This window comes from Dermacentor andersoni, chromosome 1, assembly GCF_023375885.2.
Source record: "Dermacentor andersoni chromosome 1, qqDerAnde1_hic_scaffold, whole genome shotgun sequence".
Classification (NCBI taxonomy): Eukaryota; Metazoa; Arthropoda; class Arachnida; order Ixodida; family Ixodidae; genus Dermacentor; species Dermacentor andersoni.
In genome coordinates this window covers 198,253,657-198,272,414 of record NC_092814.1, presented here as the reverse complement: position 1 = coordinate 198,272,414, position 18,758 = coordinate 198,253,657, and the positions used below count along the sequence as shown (strand labels likewise).

General features: G+C 45.5%; 2 protein-coding genes across 3 annotated transcripts in view; both read left to right on the top strand.

Moving 5' to 3' along the window:
• The first annotated feature begins 9,501 nt into the window (after positions 1–9,501).
• Positions 9,502–10,545, top strand: Blos2 (biogenesis of lysosome-related organelles complex 1 subunit 2). Its single transcript, XM_050194984.3, has 4 exons — positions 9,502–9,721; positions 9,911–10,030; positions 10,103–10,207; positions 10,341–10,545. The coding sequence occupies exons 1-4, from the start codon at positions 9,622–9,624 to the stop codon at positions 10,370–10,372; spliced, it is 357 nt and encodes a 118-aa protein (XP_050050941.1). The 5' UTR covers positions 9,502–9,621; the 3' UTR covers positions 10,373–10,545.
• A 329-nt stretch (positions 10,546–10,874) lies between these two features.
• Positions 10,875–18,758, top strand: part of LOC126547110 (annexin-B12-like) — a 51,537-nt gene continuing 43,653 nt past the window's right edge. Inside the window, exons 1-2 of one of the 2 annotated variants that reach the window (XM_050194974.3) lie at positions 10,875–10,997; positions 12,737–13,489. In XM_050194974.3, coding sequence (XP_050050931.2) covers positions 12,758–13,489 — 732 coding nt within the window. In that variant the 5' untranslated portion in view covers positions 10,875–10,997; positions 12,737–12,757. Of the gene's footprint in view, positions 10,998–11,093; positions 11,392–12,736; positions 13,490–18,758 lie in introns of those variants that run through there. The other variant, XM_050194975.3, reaches the window with a different exon arrangement.

Here is an 18,758-nt window from a genome sequence, read left to right as displayed (position 1 = left end):
TTTTTTGCCTTGGCCTTCCTCATTTTCAGGCGCTACATGCAGTCTCAATGATCGCTACATAATTCTATTACACCTTATTCATTTCTTCGAGTTAACAAAATGATGCATCTCGTCAGGGTAGACACGTCCAGCCAGGGCCGTACCCGTGCACGAGTATATTTAGGAGCGGTTCTGCAGGGTCGCAGCTGCATCACTTTTGAGATATTCCCTTTCATCGCACGTCGCTGACATGTAGTGTACGTACACATATGCATCTTTTCACATACAGGATGTCTCAACGAACACTCGTAATTTCCTCAATTACGTGCACCAGATATTACACTTCTCGAAGAAGCGGACATTACTGCCACGAAAAGTGTATAATCGCCTAATAAACAAAATTCACTGGTTAAGTTAAGCGATTACCATATGGCACATACTACAATTCACAAATTCCAGCGCGTGGATGCCACCATTTACGAGATAGGCGCCGTCAAACTTGCGTCCCAGTCGCTTTCCCAGGCTTCGCTCTCGTTGCCGGTTCGCGAGCTGCGTGATGGGTCAAAGTGCGGTGCTGCGCGGACTGCGGTCTCGTCTGTCTTGCGTTCCTTCGTTTCCGATCTTTTTTTAAAGCAAGGCTTTCTGTCTCAGATTAGTCCGTGAGCGCCGGTAACTCGCTGCAGGAAGGCCACCTTATACACATTTGCGTAGAACACTACAGCAACTACAGTTCACATTCGCAGTACCGCGCCAGCGCCGACTGGCCGGCCGGTCAGTGCTTGATAACGGCGGCGCGAAGCGACGAGCTCGGCGAGAGTAGCGCATGCGCACATAGTTCCCTGGAAACGCAAGTTGCGTCTGCAACGCATGACACCACCCATGTTCGCGATTAACTGGGCTTCCCTGCTTATTGGAGACAAAGTGCGCGTGAACCCGGGCTCTTCTCAGGATCTGCAAAAAAAAAAAAAAAACGCCCCTTCAAGCTCGTTGAACGCTGTTACCCAGGCGAACTGTATATATCTGTGTTGCATTACGCGCGTCTGCCGGTGCAACGCACGGCAGAAGAGGCTGCCGGATACGCGAATGTGAGCGCGATCGTGCCCGTGCACGGCCGATCCCGTGTATCGGCAACGTGTACATGTACATCAGGCCGAACACGTCTCGTTGTGACGCGGAATAGTCCCTGGCAGAAACGAAGACCTTATAGCCGCATAGTACGCCGATCCTTGTGTGCGGTGACTTTAACATCGATGTGGCGAAGAAGCACGGCAAATGGATCGAGAGTTTCATGCTAGATCGCTACTCGTTGAAACTGAAGACACTACAGAGACCCCACGACGCCACAGGGTTCCTGCATTGATCTCACGTTTGCAAATAGGCTATGTCACGTTACGTTAGCTGAGCTTAGATCTGACCGTCTACCACAGCGATCACAACAAGGCAATACTGTGCAAGTGTAGAGTCGTCCATGAAAGTGTGAGGGTGTGCGTGTAATCAACGGCTACATGATCTAAAATAAGGGCTATGCAACTTAACGAAATGTGTCTTCATTATACATCAACGTTCAAAAAATAAATCCTAAACAACCAATGAAATCGCATATGCATAGCATCGGGTCGCTCAGCATGTCTTGGGTTCTTTGCGTGGTCGCTGGCTTTGAACTTTGATTCAGTTTGCATAGGGGGAAAGCTTCGCATTCAACCGTCTTTCTTTAAGAAAGGGGCGTTGATTTTTTTTTTTTTTTTTTTTTTGCTGGTGTTCATGAACTGCATGTGCAGTTTGTAAGCAAGCATGATCGTTGGACGCCCATGCCCTCGTGTGTGAACTGGCCGGTGCAGTTTGTATACGATTGCGGCGGAACTTTCAAACACATTCCAGACACGGCGCGCGCATGCATGGATTTGATCCGTTCGAGACAACAGCAACAACAGCTCAGCTAAATCCCCTTCAACGTCGTAAAGTAGCGACACTCTCCTCTTCCGCCTTCACTCCTCCTCGTTTCTCCTCTCTCACGCTCTCTCCTCGACCGCGGCGCCGCCTACACTGCTCGGGCGTAGCAACGGCGCCAACATGCGCTCCTCGCCACTCCGTCGACGCTTCTCGAGCAAAAGTGGATCTGATGCACGGCGCGAGGGCCCACGTGATGCTATTAGGCCAATAGCGACGCGGCGTCGGCCTCGGCCAGAGCGTGCGAGGAGGAGGAGGCATTCTTCAAAGCGTGGCACTACTAGGGTGGCTAGAAGGGTGGCTAGCCACTAGGGTGGCTAGCCACCCTAGCACTACTTCTGCCCTTCCCTGGTGTTGCGCAGCTTAAAACATCTCTATTCCGGAAAGTAGCGACACTCTTCTCCTCGCGCACGCTTTCATTCGCTCACGGGCCGGTGCGCTGCGCACGGCACGCTATTCGGGCCAGCGCCGCCGGGCGCTGCGGGAGAATGAATGCACGCGTTTGTCGTTTCCTTAATGTGAAGCGTTATTGTGGAATTCATCACATAACACTGATATGACTATGGTGAACTTCCGATAGGTCGTATTGACGAATATTTTCGAAAATAGACTCCGAGATAAACTAGCAGAAACACTCGAAAAATTGGCTATCGTTCAGCGGCTTGCTTTCCATGACCGCGCCGCTTTGACCATCCATGGCTTGGCGTAGTACGGTGTGCGGAAAACTTAAACAGTGCAAACAATGCATGCGTTCCCTTCATATGCGTGGCTTTAAAAACACTTAAGAAATATAAGCAAGAATATATAGGATGTTTATTTTTACAGTAAATCCACCTTTATTGAGGGCTCCGAAAGCACTTGAGCCAATGCCACTACGCTCGACGTATTCTGGGCTTGCGTGAAGTCAATAAAGGAAACAATGCACGCACTTGAATTTCGCTTACGTTGCTCCACAATAAAGCTACAGCATGCAACATGCACATTTTACCAGAACTAAGGGGCCAAATGCAACGCGCGTAGCTCGTATTCTGGGACAAGCCGCGAATAAAGCCCGTCAGTTACGTGATTTTCTTTCGTGTTGCTGGCTGTTAATGTATACAGCGGATGCCGACATAACTTTTAGCAGCGATTATGTGATTTTTTTTTTCATTCTTAACGTCACAAACTGAAGGATGGGCACCTACAGCATGCGTTTGGAAAATCAGGCCACATTCTACAATTAATGCATAAGAACTTAACATTATTTGGTTTTACAAGAAACCATTCTTATGTGCAATCTTTTTTTTTTTTTTTGAAGCCATTCGCCGCCGGTGTTCCAGAATTTCCGACACTTAACTCTACGGAACTGTCGAGCTTATAGGGATGCGAGGGAATGCGAATGAATTAAAAAATGGTTCAGATATTTGTAAGCGTGATTGTGCGTTCGCGACTGGTAGGCGATTCGCAAAAAAAAAAAAAAAGTGCTCTCGGACATTAGCCTCGCAGTAGTTATTGCGACCTGAAGGTTTGTTTCCCTTCATTGATGAACATAGAAGAAGAAGAAGACTAGCTGTTATTGAGGTAAAAGGGAAGAGGTTTATGAGCTAGATGGGTGGGGACCCAACTCCAGGGCTCCTCTGGCTTCTGCCGCCAGCCGGACGTGGCCCAGAAGCGCTAGTTGCACTTCCGGGTCCGAGCTAGCGAGGAGTCCCTCCCATTGCTCCAGATAGTTTTTTTATTATATACCTATCCTGCAAGGAATTTAGTGTATCTGATCTTTTACTTCATCCCCATGAGATGTGGTAGAGGGCCGGTGAGGAGTCGCGACACCACGGACAATCGTGCCCATACAAATTTGAAAAAAATTGTGTGCAATCGAAATACATTTGTATAGACCCCTATTTGAATTCTACGGAGGTCCAAGGCATATATGCCCTGCAAGACCAGTACACCTCTTCAGAGCTACATAGCCTGCGATATTGAAGTCGCAAATTTTCATGACTCACGCGGTTTTGAAGAAGAAACGGCGGTTCAGGCATGGCAGCAGAAATAATCCCAAATATTATTCTGCAAGTGCGGCTCGAGCGACCTATACCCGAAGCATACATGAAGGGAACGAGTGCGCGCGGCAGCCGAGCGAGCCGGAGGGAGCGGCGGCCTAGCCGTGACGTCACTCGCGAGAGGGCGCCACTCCAGATTCTCGCCACATGTTCGTTGGAAAGGAAGAAAAGAAACCGAAAAGCTGGTGGAACAGGGAGATACGAGAAGCGATCGCCGAACGACAGAAAGCATCCCAAGAGCACAGGCAGGCAAAGGAGGCGCAGCTGCCGCAGGATGCCAGTATAAATGGGAAATATACCGGGAGAAAAAGTCTATGGTTCAAATACTGGTGCAAGCAAAATTAATAGGTGAAAGTGAAAGTTGGTTGTCAGAAATACGTGAGAAAAAGAAGGCCGCATTTAGAATATTTTGGAACCACATAAAATTATTAGGCAGGAAGTCACCAACAATACAACAACATATCCTAGACGAAGATGAAAACAGACTGGAAGGAGAAGCGGCAATAAATTACATCCGAAAAATAGCAGCCGATCTTTCCAAGGCAATGACGAGGTTGCATTTGAAGAAAAAAAGAGCATGAAGGTGACCCAGTGGAAAAGGAGCTGGCGCTGACAAATTTCAACTGGAAGAAAGCCGAAGAGAAAATTTCTAAGTGCACAGCCACAGGGCTAGACGAGGTTCCCGTTAGGCTGATTAATGAACTAGGACCAAAAAGCAAGGAAGCTCTGGCGAAAGCAGTGGAAAAAAAAACTTTAACAGATAGACGAATACCAGACAGTTGACGACAAAGTAGAATGAATTTAATTTATAAAGGTAGGGGGAGAAAGATAGAATTCACTCGTATAGATCGTTGACCATTACATCGGTAATATACAGGCTAGCAATGCAGGCAATCAAATTAAATATTAAAGCATGGGTAGAGAATAATGTCATGTTGGGAGAACTTCAGAATGGCTTCAGAATAGGTAAGCGTTTAGATGGTAACTTATTTGTTCTTACTCAGTGTATTGAAATATCAAGAGTAGAAAGCAGACCGTTAAATGTGGCCTTTTTAGACATGACAGGAGCCTATGACAACGTAGATCGGAACATTTTGTGGGATATTCTGGAAGGGGAAGGCTTAGGTGACGATTGTCTACAGATTTTGAGAGAGATTTACCTAGAAAATATTGTTTGCGTTGAATGGGAAGGGATGAGGAGCGAGGAGAAAGTTAATATCAACAAGGGACTGAGGCAGGGGAGCCCTTTATCCCCACTGCTGTTTATGATGTACATGGTGAGGATGGAGAGGGCGCTAGAAGGAAGTAATATCGGTTTTAATCTCTCATACCAACAAGCGGGTACAGTAGGGCAGCAGCTTCCAGGTTTATTTTATGCGGACGACATTGTGTTGCTAGCTAACAAGCAAAGTGATTTGCAACGTCTGGCTAATATCTGTGGACAGGAAGGCAATAATTTAGGTTTGAAATTTAGTGTTAGAAAATCAGCTGTTATGGTATTCAATGAAAACAGTGAACAGACAGTGGAGATACAGGGCCAAGAAATACCTCGGGTAACAGAATATAAATACCTTGGTATATGGATAAACGAAAGCAATAGATATATGAAAACACAGGAAAGACCAATAACAGTGAAAGGGAAGATAAATGGGCAGCCATAATGGAGCACAGAGCGCTGTGGGGATACAATAGGTACGAGGTGCTCCGAGGTACGTGGAAAGGTGTAATGGTTCCAGGGCTTACTTTTGGAAATGCGGTTGTTTGCTTTAAATCAGGGGTACAATCAGGACTCGATGTGAACGAAAGGTCAGTGGGTCGGCTCGCATTGGGCGCTCACGGGAAGACTACAAATGCAGCTGTGCAGGGTGATGTGGGCTGGACTAGTTTTGAAGTGAGGGAAGCTCGCAGTAAAATTGAGTATGAAGAACGACTGAGGAATATGGAAGAAAGTGAATGGGCTGGGAGAGTGTTGAGGTATCTGTACAGGAAAAACATTGATTCACAGTGGATGAAAAGGACTAGGAAGTTTACCAGCAAGTATGCGGCCTGTATGGTGGGCAACACAGCAACAAAGAACGTCAAGCGGAAAGTCAGAGAGGCCGAAATAATCTCATGGGTGGCGGCAATGGTAAAGAAACCTGGCATGAGTAACTACTTGAGAGGAAAAAACGAAATCAGGAAAGAAACAATTTTTGATAACTCAAAGGGAAGCTCATTACTTTTCGAAGCGACATCGGGATGCCTTAGAACACGCACCTATAAAGCGAGATATAAGAAGGAAAAAGAAGCATGTGCTTGCTGCGGTAAAGCTAGGGAAACTATGGAGCATGTTTTATTAGAATGTGAACACGTCTACCCAGCGGTCGATTTAAGCACCACTGGCCTCCTTGAATCCCTTGGGTTCAGCGAGAACAGTGGAAATATGTCCGCAGTAGGGATTAGTAAGAGGCGATTGGAGGATTGGTGGAATAAAAGTAGGGAAAAGACAAAAAACGGAGACGTACAAAAGCACAGTTCACAATAGGGGATCAGAAAATTTGGTTGTGGGAGTTCCTAGTGTTTTTTTTTTCTTTTTTATTGTTTAACCTAGGTAGGAGATTAGGCAGTATAATAGCAAGAGCTTGGTGGCGCAACCCACCGCCCCGTTCCAAAGGGGACGCTCATAACATCCATCCATCCATCCATCCATCCAGCCAGCCAGCCAGCCGCTAATAGCAACACGATGCTCGCGCGTGCTCGCGCGCAACGTGCGCGTTAGAGCATACGTCAGAGGTATTTGCGATCACGTGCCCAGCTGTGTTTCCATTCCTTCTTTGGCCCCATCTCGTTGCTCTCTGAAACTGAAAGTTGGACTGGTCGTTACAAACAAGACTCCAAATAATTACCCATCGCGCTCTGAAGTAAATTAAGTTTCATGCCGTGATTTCAGGGTCATTCAAAAGGATAGACAGTTGGGCGAGTTGGTACGGTAACATGATTTTGGCTTCTAGCGCGAAGTGAAACACGGACACAGAAAGGAGCAGACAGGACGAGCGCCGTCCTGTCTGCTCCTTTCTGTGTCCGTGTTTCACTTCGCGCTAGAAGCCAAAAAAATTCTGGGTCATTAGCTACTTAATAAAGCAGAAAAAAACCAGATCGAGATTTTTTGTGGCAATACTCCTTTCATTAAGACTAATTATGTAATTGGGCGGAATGCAAAAAATAATCTGAGTATCTCCAAGCTACTGCAAACAACATTGCCTTGGTTCTGTCCAGCTACGTTGCATTTTCATATTTTTAAATCTTGGTGCATGATAGTTGGGACACCCTGTATTATCGTCGCCTTGGACACTCTGTTGGGACACCCTGTATTATCGTCGCCTTCTTTGTCAGACTTGGAAACTGACAAAGAAGCTTCAGAACAAGTTAAGGAGTGCGCAAAGAGCGATGGAACGAAGAATGCTAGGTATAACTTTAAGAGACAGAAAGAGAGCGGTTTGGATCAGAGAGCAAACGGGTATAGACGACATTCTAATTGACATGAAGAGAAAAAATGGCGCAGGTCATGTAATGCGTAGAGTAGATAAGTAGGACCATTAGGGGTGACAGAATGAGTACCAAGAGCAGGGAAGCGCAGTAGAGGACGACAGAAGACTAGGTGGTGCGACGAAATTAGGAAGTTTGCGGGTGCTAGTTGGAATTGGTTGGCGCAGGACAGGAGTAATTGGAGATCGCGGGGAGAGGCCTTCGCCCTGCAGTGGACATAAAGTAGGCTGATTATTATTATTATTGTTATTATTATTATTATTATTATTATTATTATTATTATTGTCGTCAAGCTCAACTTAGCTTATGAGGTTTATCCTGTGGATTATGGACGGTAATCGATAAAGTTTATACGTTCAGCGGTTATCGCCTGCTGAGAAATGTGATCCAATAATATGCAACACCAAAGGTGTTTTGGACAATCAATCAATCAGTCATTCGAATGAATTAATGAATGGTCACCATTTACCTCGATACCCTCTCTTTATAAGTATTTATTTTTTCAAAATCGATGGTGTGCACAAAAATTCGTTCTCTATGTCTAAAAATTTAATTGCAGCGAACTGTCCTTGAATCAGTGCTGCACGTGCTGAAGGACACTTGCTTGCTTTGACTCGTTTTCTTCTGTTGAAGTATTTATAATCAGCAGGCCCACCGACTAACGGTTATGAATATCGAATTGCTTTCTGTACTTACGAGAACATCAGAACATTTTTATTTCTTTTTGTGCTATTTGACTAGACAGTACGTGTCACACTAATTCAGAAAAGAGGTCGCTTGAGGTAGTAAACACTTAATGTTCACCGCTATTATTGAGACGACGCCATTTCCGGGGCCGGTCACATTAATCTCCGTTGAGTGACAATCTATGACATCAAGCAGCGGCTGCGTTAGGTTTGACTATTTCGACATGGAAGGAATAAGCCATAGCAGCCATAAAAGAATCATCATTTCTTGCGCTATTTCTATGCATATACTAACCGCAGTATACTAATTCTACACTTTTATCATTACTATAGCTCGTGTGCTGTTCGTGTTTGTTTCTTATGTTTGTTTGCCATTTCTCAAAAAAAAAAAGGGGGGGGGGGGGGTCCACTGGTCGACCGTGGAATCGCTTGAAGAATATATACTTGCGATAATTTTTCAAAGCCATTTAGTATACGTTGATTGAATAATTTTAACTCCTAAAGTGATACCTAGGCTATTGGGGTAAAGCCTCCTGAATAAGTTTGACCATTAGGGCTTCTGTATCGCGCACGTATTAAGCACACGAACGTCTTTGCATTCTGCCCCCACCTTATGTTGCCGTCACGGCTGGAAATCGAACCCGCGACCTCGTGGTCAGCAGAAGGATGCCATAGACACTGAGACACTGTGGTGACTCATGCGTAAACGAATTTCCTTTTCATATACGGTAGTTGTTTTTCTTCTTTTTTCCTACTCTACTGATACCTCCAAAGCGCCCCTTATCATTCTATGGTGCGCCGCCACGGATGGTAGTGCACCGCCGACTGTAGCTTTACTCTTACTGTAAAGCACTTTCCCACTATCTTTTTTAACGGCAAAGATCCCCTGGTGGTCAAAATTAACCCGGACTCCCCCCATACGGCGTGCCTCGTAATCAAATCGGGGTTTTGGTACGTAAAACCCTAGAATTCAATTCAGTTCCCTTTTTTTTTTAAAGCTTCTCATGCACAAGCAATCTTTGAGCGAACTTGCACGTTTCCTGTTGCCTACTGGCGACTTATATATGGACCAGGAGCTCAGGAAAGGATTGTCTATAGATTAATGTGGTCACGGTTTTCATTATGATCATAGAAAAAAATTAAATTTGGCGCCAAAAAATTTCAATGCAGCCGTTACAATAAAAGTCGTAGTTATCAAAATACGCATCTATAGCACACATGCAAACATATATTGCTTGAATAACACGGTATAGTTTGATTAATTTTTTTTTTTCAGAAATGCTCGGTCAACTTTGCCTAAGAATCGGTGCAGTGCAGAATCGGCAACACTGTGCCAATGTTGACAGCCGCGGCGGCGCTAGTGCGTGCGTCTGCTTGAGGTTTCTTCGGATATTTTCTTTCCTTTAATTTGCAAGTGATCGAATTTACGTACGGCAGATTTTATTATGGAGTTTGGGGATACAGCCACCGAATCGCCGAAGCTAAATGAACTAGCGGCCACAATGTTTGAAAAAACAGGAGAATACGTTCAAGCCGAGCTTTCATGTGAGTGCTAAACAGCTGATTTGGGGTGGTTGTTTACGTTGCTGACGTTTGTCAAATGTGGTGCATGTTCCCATATACCAGAGTGTGCCCATTATGTGTGCGATGTAATGCTGAATGCGGCTAGAGATTTGCTGTGGTGTGTGTAACAATCAGCCTAACGTAAACAGTCCTCAATTACGCGTTTTGCAGCCACATTGGACGATTACAGGTTGACAGAAGAAATGAACAAATTAACCATAACGAAGTACAGTGACATGAAGCAAATTGCCGGCAACGTCTCGAAAGCCCTCATGGACCTCAACGAAAAATGTGAGTTGCAGGAAACTTAGTCCAACGTGTGTATCAATAAGCGAAACCTCGGGAACTTTTCCCTATCTGTAGATCGGTGCCTAAAACCGTACTTGGACCAAATCGACCAAGTTGAGGACAGCGTTACCAAATTGGAACAAGCAGCATACAAGCTGGACGCTTATTCCAAACGTCTTGGTAAAGTACCTTGGCTGTTAAGAGACCCGATTCTTGGAATAGTATGAGTAATGTTCACAATTATGCGGTAATGTTCACAATTATGCGGTAATGTTCACAATTATGCGGCATCACATTCTTTGCTTTCTTTCAGAGGCAAAGTTCAAAGTCCTAGAAAAACGGTGAATCTGATCGGCAGAAACCCTCTGGCTGGGTGCTGCTATGACTCGGGACATATGGCTTCATTTTGGAAACTGCTCATTGATCCAGTGCCCGGCGTCATCCGCCGAAACCAGCTGCATTGCGGTGGCTTTTTAACGACAATAAATAGTGCACTCGTGCAGTATTCCTCGCGCTGATATCGTCACGCACTGCATTTTCATTTGCTTTTTAAATCATGGTGGACTGGACTTGTATATTTAGGAATTTGGGTTTTGGCATATTAATGAATTATGGGCACGTGAGTAGCACTGCCGAATGGTGCGCTAGGTGCTCTGTATTTAGAGCACCTAAACCATGAACTAAACATGCAAATGTGTTGGGTGAGTGTAAATATGACGTTGAAGCCGTTGAAGGATACGTTGAAAGAACACTGTGAAAACAGTGCAATCCAAGCGCCATCGCATCAAATTTTTCAGCGTTAGGTGCTGCCGCTGTGCCTCTGCGGCCGTAGCAGCAACCTGCGAACTTGGACGGACTCCGAGAGTGCGGGTAGACGTTACGCTCAGAGACCACGGCTGATAACGCGGTCAAAGCGGTGCCAAGGCTGACGTTGTGACTGTGGTTTGTACTAGAAGCATTGATAACTCAGGTGAGTGGTAATTAATCATTACCAATGTGCCTTAAATATTTACGTTTTAAGCGGACTTGTGGTAGCTGATGATTGGCGCTCTATTCTCGACTGGCAGCAAATGACACTCCCAGCGTTTGCCGGTCGTCGCTATCGGCCTCTTTTGGTGCGTTTTGAGAAAGCTGTGTTCGTTGGAAAATTGACACTGCATTAATTTCCAACCTAGCTCATGTATACTGGCTTTATTGCGTAGTGGTTGCTTTTGTGTAGTTACGGCGTAGACTACTTTGCGTGTCTGTAAACAAACCGTACGCACACGCCCAATCCGGCTGCCGGCTGTGAGAGCGTTCCCGCTGGTTCCCGCATTTCCTCGTGACGTAAGCTTGGCTCAAGTTCCACGCTGAGTACACATTTGGTACGTAGTTTCTTCTCGCTTGTTCAAGTTCTTCAATTTGTGTACATAATTTCTGACAATGTGCGCATTGCGGAGAAAATAATTTGCAAACTTTACCTGTTGCATTGACTGACAGCCACGGCTGCTGTTTGCAGATGAAAACGTGTCGCGATGCCAACAGGAAAATGTAGCCGGTGGCACATAAGGTACTTTCAATCGCGGTCGAGCCCGATCGGGATCGAATTTCTCGACCGCGATTGGCTCCTTTGCGCAGGCTGAGGATGGGCACGAATTGCGATCGCAAGATCCGATCCGGATAGGGCTCGATTGCGTTCGGAAGTGCCCCATGGGACTGGGGTATAAAAATAGAATGGCGGAACAAAACTTTCGCAGATGAAGCTGAGAACTTTTGGGACCAGTTTTTGCAAAACTTCATGCACCGAAGGTCCTCTGGTCGGCCTTTGACCTTGGGACCTCCTCCTCTATACGTGTTACCCTAATTCTAGTGCTTGAGCTGGATTATTAAGAGAGACAGGCATTACTTCCACGAGAAATCGTAACACGTATTTAACTAATTGAAAAATTCGCTACTTCTTAATTACTTTTCCGCACATATTGCTATTTACGAATTGTAGACGATGAGCTTGCAAGACGTATCCACTTGAAATGAATTTCCAGAATGACACCAGTTTGGAGATATGCGCCATCAAATGCGCCTTAAAAGTGCACTGTTCCACTTACTTTTTAACAAAGTGTTCTTTTATGTAATGAAGTGCAAAAGTAAATGGAACGCCCATGTATTTTGTCCCACACTTTCGAAAATAATACCTCAAAACTGGTGTCATCCTGGGTATTCATTTCAATTGGGTACGTATTGTAAACTCACTGGCAACAATTCTTAAATTGCAGTATGTGCCATAACATAATTAAATAAGGTAATTAGGGGATTTTCGTCAACTATTCCTATGTGTTTCAATTTCTCGTGCTAGTAATGTCTGCTTCTAAATTTGAATAATTCAACTTCGGGACAAGAATTATGCTATCTGTCACAGACAATGTTTAAAAATTCAGGAAAACATCATCTCATCATCAACATCTTACGTCATTAATAAAGCTTCACCTATTGATTGGAAAGACCGATTGTCTCGGTCCCTGATCCTGGAGAGCTAAGTGCTTTTATGTTTCTTGTGACAGACGTTTTGTGACGAGCAAGAATTTGCAATAATTCTGTTTGAAGCTTTATAGAATGCCTCGCAATCAGTGTTAAAGGGGCTGCCACACCTAAAGTATATTTAGACGAACCGCACCATTTTGAATAAATATTGCATATATGTCATTGTCATGGGATGTTACTACTACTTTGCAGTGCCAATTATAGCAAGATACAATGAGTTACCCGGGCGGAAGTGGGAACTCTTACCCTCCTCAGCAGGGTTATCCAGGCTACCCGCCTCAAGACGGAGCAAGTTACCCGATGGGGGCTGTCTATGGAGCACCACCAGCCGGCCAGCAGGCTCCTGGCTACCCACCCCAAGTGCCAAATCAGACATACCCCCAGCCGTCCTCAGCAGGTTTCCCAACAACCCAGCCAGGTTTTGCTTCTCAGCCTGGTTATCCGAGCCAACCTGGCTATCCGAGCCAACCCAGCTATCCGAGCCAACCCGGATATCCGAGTCAACCCGGCTATCCGAATCAACCCAGCTACCCGAATCAACCCGGCTACCCGAATCAACCCGGCTACCCAAATCAACCAGGCTACCCGAGTCAACCCAGCTACCCAACCCAGCCCGGCTATCCAAGCCAGCCCAGTTACCCAAGTCAACCTGGTTGCGCCATGCCCACAGCCACTGGCCAACAAAGTTCCACTCAAGGATACCCTGGCTGCCCAACAAGCCATAGTAGCTATTCTGCACCTGTGTCTGCTGCTAGCTATCCTTCTACACAAGCAGCTCCAAGCCCATATCCATCTGCAGGCTATCCTAGTGCAGGCACAACAACTGGCCCTGGTGGTTACAGTGCACCCTATACGCAGTCAGCCTATGGAGCAGCAGGATCTGTTTACTCCAGTGCTGCCCAAGTTACTCACTCAGCATCCTATACAGGACAGCGTTTACGAGATGTAAGTGATAAGGCTTCTGTAAAGATGTAAGTGTGCATCATGCAGTGAGATATGTCTTAGTTGTGACTATATTTGGCTTTATGCATGGCCTGCTTTGATGCACCAGTTTTGCTTGGTGCTTGCTGGGCTGTAACATTTCCTTGTTGAAAACTGAGCAATACAGAAATTGTTGGTTGCACTGTAGTTTGCTGGCACATACATTTGTGACATTTAAGATCCATGTGGCTGGAGTGCTTTTTGAGAGGTAATTGCAGAATGTTTATGGATTTGGCAGCTTCTCTCAGCAAATGGCTTTCCTATAATAGATGGGAAGAAAAAGCATGGCTGTCTCAAAATAGTTTATATGAACTGTACATTTCTATGTGACAGCAATTGCTGCCATTTTGAGTGTAGCTGAACATTTTAAAGGAAATTTGTACAACCCTGAATAACTGCAGCTAAGTGAAGTTTGCATAATATGAGGCTACCAATGCCCTGGTAGAAGCATACTTTATCTCATGGGACTATGCTCCATGCGAGGCTAACAGTCTTCCTCTGTGTTTATTTTATTGCTGCACTTGCTGGTCTGCTGCTTTAAGTTATAAAATGGTTGTGCTGCTTTGAACTGTGACAAATTATTTTCAGATCAAATATTTGGAGCAACTTGTGTTGCTTTCCTTTGTAGCCACAGGCTGTGCATAGTTTCATGATAATTATTTCCCTTCAGAAATTTCCTAACACGCTATTTCACCCACTGCTTAAGTAGTGACAGGAGGTTGATAGGTAGATGGGTTGGTAGTTTTGCTAAATTATTCACCTAATGGGAGGCCAACACTCTGTAATCTGTTCTTTCAAGAAGCTTGAGCCTTTGAGAGAGTCACGACATTTCTTTTCTTTGTATTCCACTGCACAAAGAACTTTAGCCCTGTTTGTGGGTGATACAGTATTGGATATCTGTCTTAACATAATACTCACTGGCTTGTCAGTTTCATATTTCTTAGAATGTGAACTTCCAGGCACAAAATGTAAGTGCATTGGCTCACAGCGATGGTATCATTGAGCTGACTTTTAAAGCATTAGTTGGTTAAAAACATATAGGCGCCATTAAGTGACTCAAATCAAGTAGACATCAATATGGAACTAACAGACCTATCGTAGAAAATGCAAGGCCGAAGTCTTACTATATTTTGGAATGGTTCACGTAACCCTGCAGAGGCAATGTAGACAGGCAGAATATAAAGACGTATGAAAAAAGTTTTTTTGTGATTTCGCCCTCAGCTTGGTCAAAAGCTTAATTTGTGACCATGCTAATTTCCATGAATATCTGTTAAATGTAGCTACTGCCATTTGTGAGCTGGGAGTAGTGTTACAGCTAGGCTCCTCCTATATTTATGGACAATGCTTACTGCAGCACACCCAAAACAGTTTTGTCAAACTAATTTCAAAGTACCCCTCCAATTATCAGACGTCAGTGATGTGCTTGATTCGCACATGAAAATGAGTCACTATAAATATTTCAAAATGGCCACCATTGTTTCTGCAACTCCCCCTCCCCCGATAAAATATTACCGGGTACCGCCCTGGACTGGGAACATTGTCATATAGCCTTAGACAACATCGTACACATGTACTTTTTAGTGCACTGAAACCTCGTTATATCAAACTACTTGAAATTGAGCTGAATATTTTCTATACCAAGCAGGAATTTTACAAGTGGAATTGCTCCAACCTGACTATGGCAAAAAACAGGCGTTCTTCAAAACTTAATGAACAGGTCAACAGTCTGTCAGTTATTATATAGGTCAACATTACGTGCTGCCTGGACTGTTAATCAATACGAGTTTATTGGCACGGGAGTCGAGCGTGTAGACCAGGAACAGTAGCCGGTGGTATCTAGAACGGAATATAATCATCGTGATTGTTGATTGACTGATTGCTTAAACATGGAGTTTAACCTGTTAAACGTCCCAGAGCAACTCTGGGTCTGCTTGGGGGACCCCGGATTAATTTCGACTGCGTATGGTTGTTCAACGCGCGCCTAAATGTAAGCACACGAGCGTTTTTGCATTTATCCCCGATCGAAATGCGGCCGGGAGTCGAACCCGCGACCTCGTGCCTAGCAGCAAAACGCAGGGATGGAAGTGCTGCGCCAGTTGCGCCATCTTGCACAAAACACTAATTTCGAATGAAGATACCAAATTTAGCACGGTATGCATGTTCAGTGGCGACCACACGTCTGTTGGTTAGCGCTTAGCCCTGCAATCCAAGCCTAGGTAATGCGTTTCAGCGTCGGCGTCTTTGGAGTGCGGGTGTGTTTGTTGGCGTAATTGTAACTAGGTGGCAAGAAAATGAAAACCGTTTTGTACCATACAGTGCATCACGATATGTTTTATATAAGTGTTATGCGTTTGCGCATACCCGAACCAGCTAAAGATGATTTGAACTGGCGCTCATATCGTGGGGCAGTTGCGGAAGGAAAGCCGCGCTGAATGAATAAGGTCGTACAGTCTGCTGAGCGTGTAGTTCATCAGTTTCGTTTTACATTTTAGCACTCACTTTACGTGCACTATCGGTAAGTACATCTGCGTCGATTAATGGGCGGACGCCGTGCGTCTGACGTTCTACATCTATTTCGCACGTGCACCGCGTCTCCGCTCACCGGGATGATAGTGCGGCGTGCTGGCAAACGACCAGCTTGCTTTCATGAAACGTCTTGGTCACAAATATCCAATGGCAACGTACCACAATCGTCACTCGATCAGTCTACACTACATTCTGCACGGCCGCACCACACAAAGTTGGTCTTTTGCCGACGCAAAAAGCACTTAAGCCAAGGATGTAAAGTTTTCTAATTAGTCAACCTCATCGGCCAAGTGGTGGTCGTAATTAAATGTTCGGCGAAAGCGCGAACCTCCGATGTTGTGTTCACGGCAACGTTGTTTACGACGTGACTTGCGCAGATTGAGTCCGAAAATTTTAATCAACCATCGTACGGCGCACAACATATCGGCTGCCGTTTTACGTTCGCTTTATGACGCCTGTGACGGAACCGCGAATAAGCCAGAATAATCGAGCGTATTCAAAGTATTGGTTGATGAAGCAGATCGGAAATGCAGTGAATATTTTTATCCCTTTATTGTTTTCAAAAATTATCTTAGAGTACTCTATTTTTCTCCGCAAGCGATGTGAAATACTGGCCAACATGCAACGACCAGTATGCCGCTTCACATTTATACTGCGATATTTCGCTATCTTAACTGAACGTCTCCAAGAATTAAAAATTAAAAAAAATTATTGGGCTTTACGTGCCAAAACCACTTTCTGATTATGAGGCACGTCGTAGTGGAGGACTCCGGAAATTTTGACCACCTGGGGTTCTGTAACGTGCACCTAAATCTATAAAAACTACCAGAGGGTACTACGCGAACGGTGTTCACTTTACGGATTCTAACCAACTAGCCCGCCAACGTGTTTTAACCAAGACAATTTTTCCTTGTCATAAATGTTTTTCGCCCAGCGGGCTTCCGAAGAACTGATTTACCGTAGCCTAATAGTGTTCTGCAAAGTCAAATAAAGCACACCTTTTCTTTATCTGCCTGTATTTCACTTATATTGACTTTTACCAAGCTACGCCAAGACGCGTATTTACTGCTCCAAAACGGACAATTCATGCTCCAAACCTATAGTACTCCAATGTTTCAAATTTGCTGCTCCAAAGCTTCCTTGGCCGCTTCCATTCCTGAAGACGCCATAGCCATCGCGGCGGGTCATCATTGCTGAAATAGGTTGGAAGACAAACGTTCCGGAAAAGTGCCTCTGGAAGGGCCACAACCGCCTACCTGGTGGGCAGAAATGGTATTCCAGAGAAAGGCAGTGAGTAGAACGGAATATTCCTCAGAAAACACGCCTGCTTATCGTTGAAACTTGGTAGCTATAATACATGAAGCTAGCTTGGACGTTTGCATGGTTATACACTGCGGCCGTGCGTTTCTAGAGTGCATTAACATCGCCGGCTATAGCTGGTGTTCAAAACTGTAGAGTGGGACCCCAGTTTAATGAAGTTGCACAGAATTCGTTAAAACTGAAGACTTGGTTACATCGAGATTGTTGCGCTTGGGCTGCGAATTTCGCTTGTTCTATTGCTGGCTGGGCCTTTGTGGACGGGTGTCTTGGAACGTGCCATTTCATTAGAAACATTGGGAAGACGTACAGCGATTCGATCGAAAGGCTCGAGCCCTCATTATAAAGATTCGGCGTAGCGTATCGCTCACCATTACCTTCCTAGCCGCCCCTGCCGAGAATGAGAACGTAGCCAGAGAAGCGTAACTAAAGCAGCGCCGCCGCGGCGCGGGCTTCCGGTGTTTGTGGCGTGGCTATGGCAGTTATGCTCTGTCAGATGAAAGGCCACACCGCGCGTCAGGAACCGCGCGTTAACGCAGCTGTTCCTGGGCCGTGTGGGCTATCTTCTGTAGCACTGATGGCGGTCGAAATCTCGAGAGAGCTAGGAAAACTTGCCTTGTCCGTTCGGCAGTACAACCTTGACAGCACATGTTGCAGAAATCGGACTGCTTGTGTGGCACAACAGGAGATGCCGTTGCGCGCTTACAGTGGCCTTGAAACTTTTAAAAGTCGGGCACAAAAGCGCCCAGTTTTCTCCTTTTGACTGGTCGCATTCTCCGCCCTTGCCTTGACTGAGTGCCGTATGCATGAAGGTAATTGAATGCTCGTAAATTTCGCGTCTATCAGTCGTTCACGGCGCAGTTAGACTCGGTATTCGATTTCACTCGTTACCCGAAAAGGCCCGCGTAGACTGGCAGCAGTTCCCGATTTGCAGGATACGGAGAGCCGCGTGCGTCCCGGACTATTATGTTGTTGTGAGAGAATTTCGGCCTGTTACCCACTAGAATTGTCGTCTTCAGGAGCGTCAGTTTATTGCCATTTTTTGATTAGTTCAGTCAATGCAAATAGGCTCACGTGTTGTTCTCCGCTGCAGGCACGAACGGAACGCGCTCACCGCGACGCGCTCCGACGAGTTGCGATTCTTTGTCCTCCGTTTCCGCGTGGTTTCTTAAGGAGCTTGCAGTAGCGAGTGTGCGTTCTGGGATGACGTGTTTAAATTGAGACGGCAGTGAAGCGTTGTTTCGCTGAATCGGGAAACTGCATGGTTGACGCTTGCGTTACGTCGTGTACACTTGGCAGTGGGTCCTCGCGCCACAATACCCCAGGTCTTTAACGGAAGCAATCCAGGCGAAGGACAAAAATTCGTTAGATCGAGGTTCGAATGTATGGT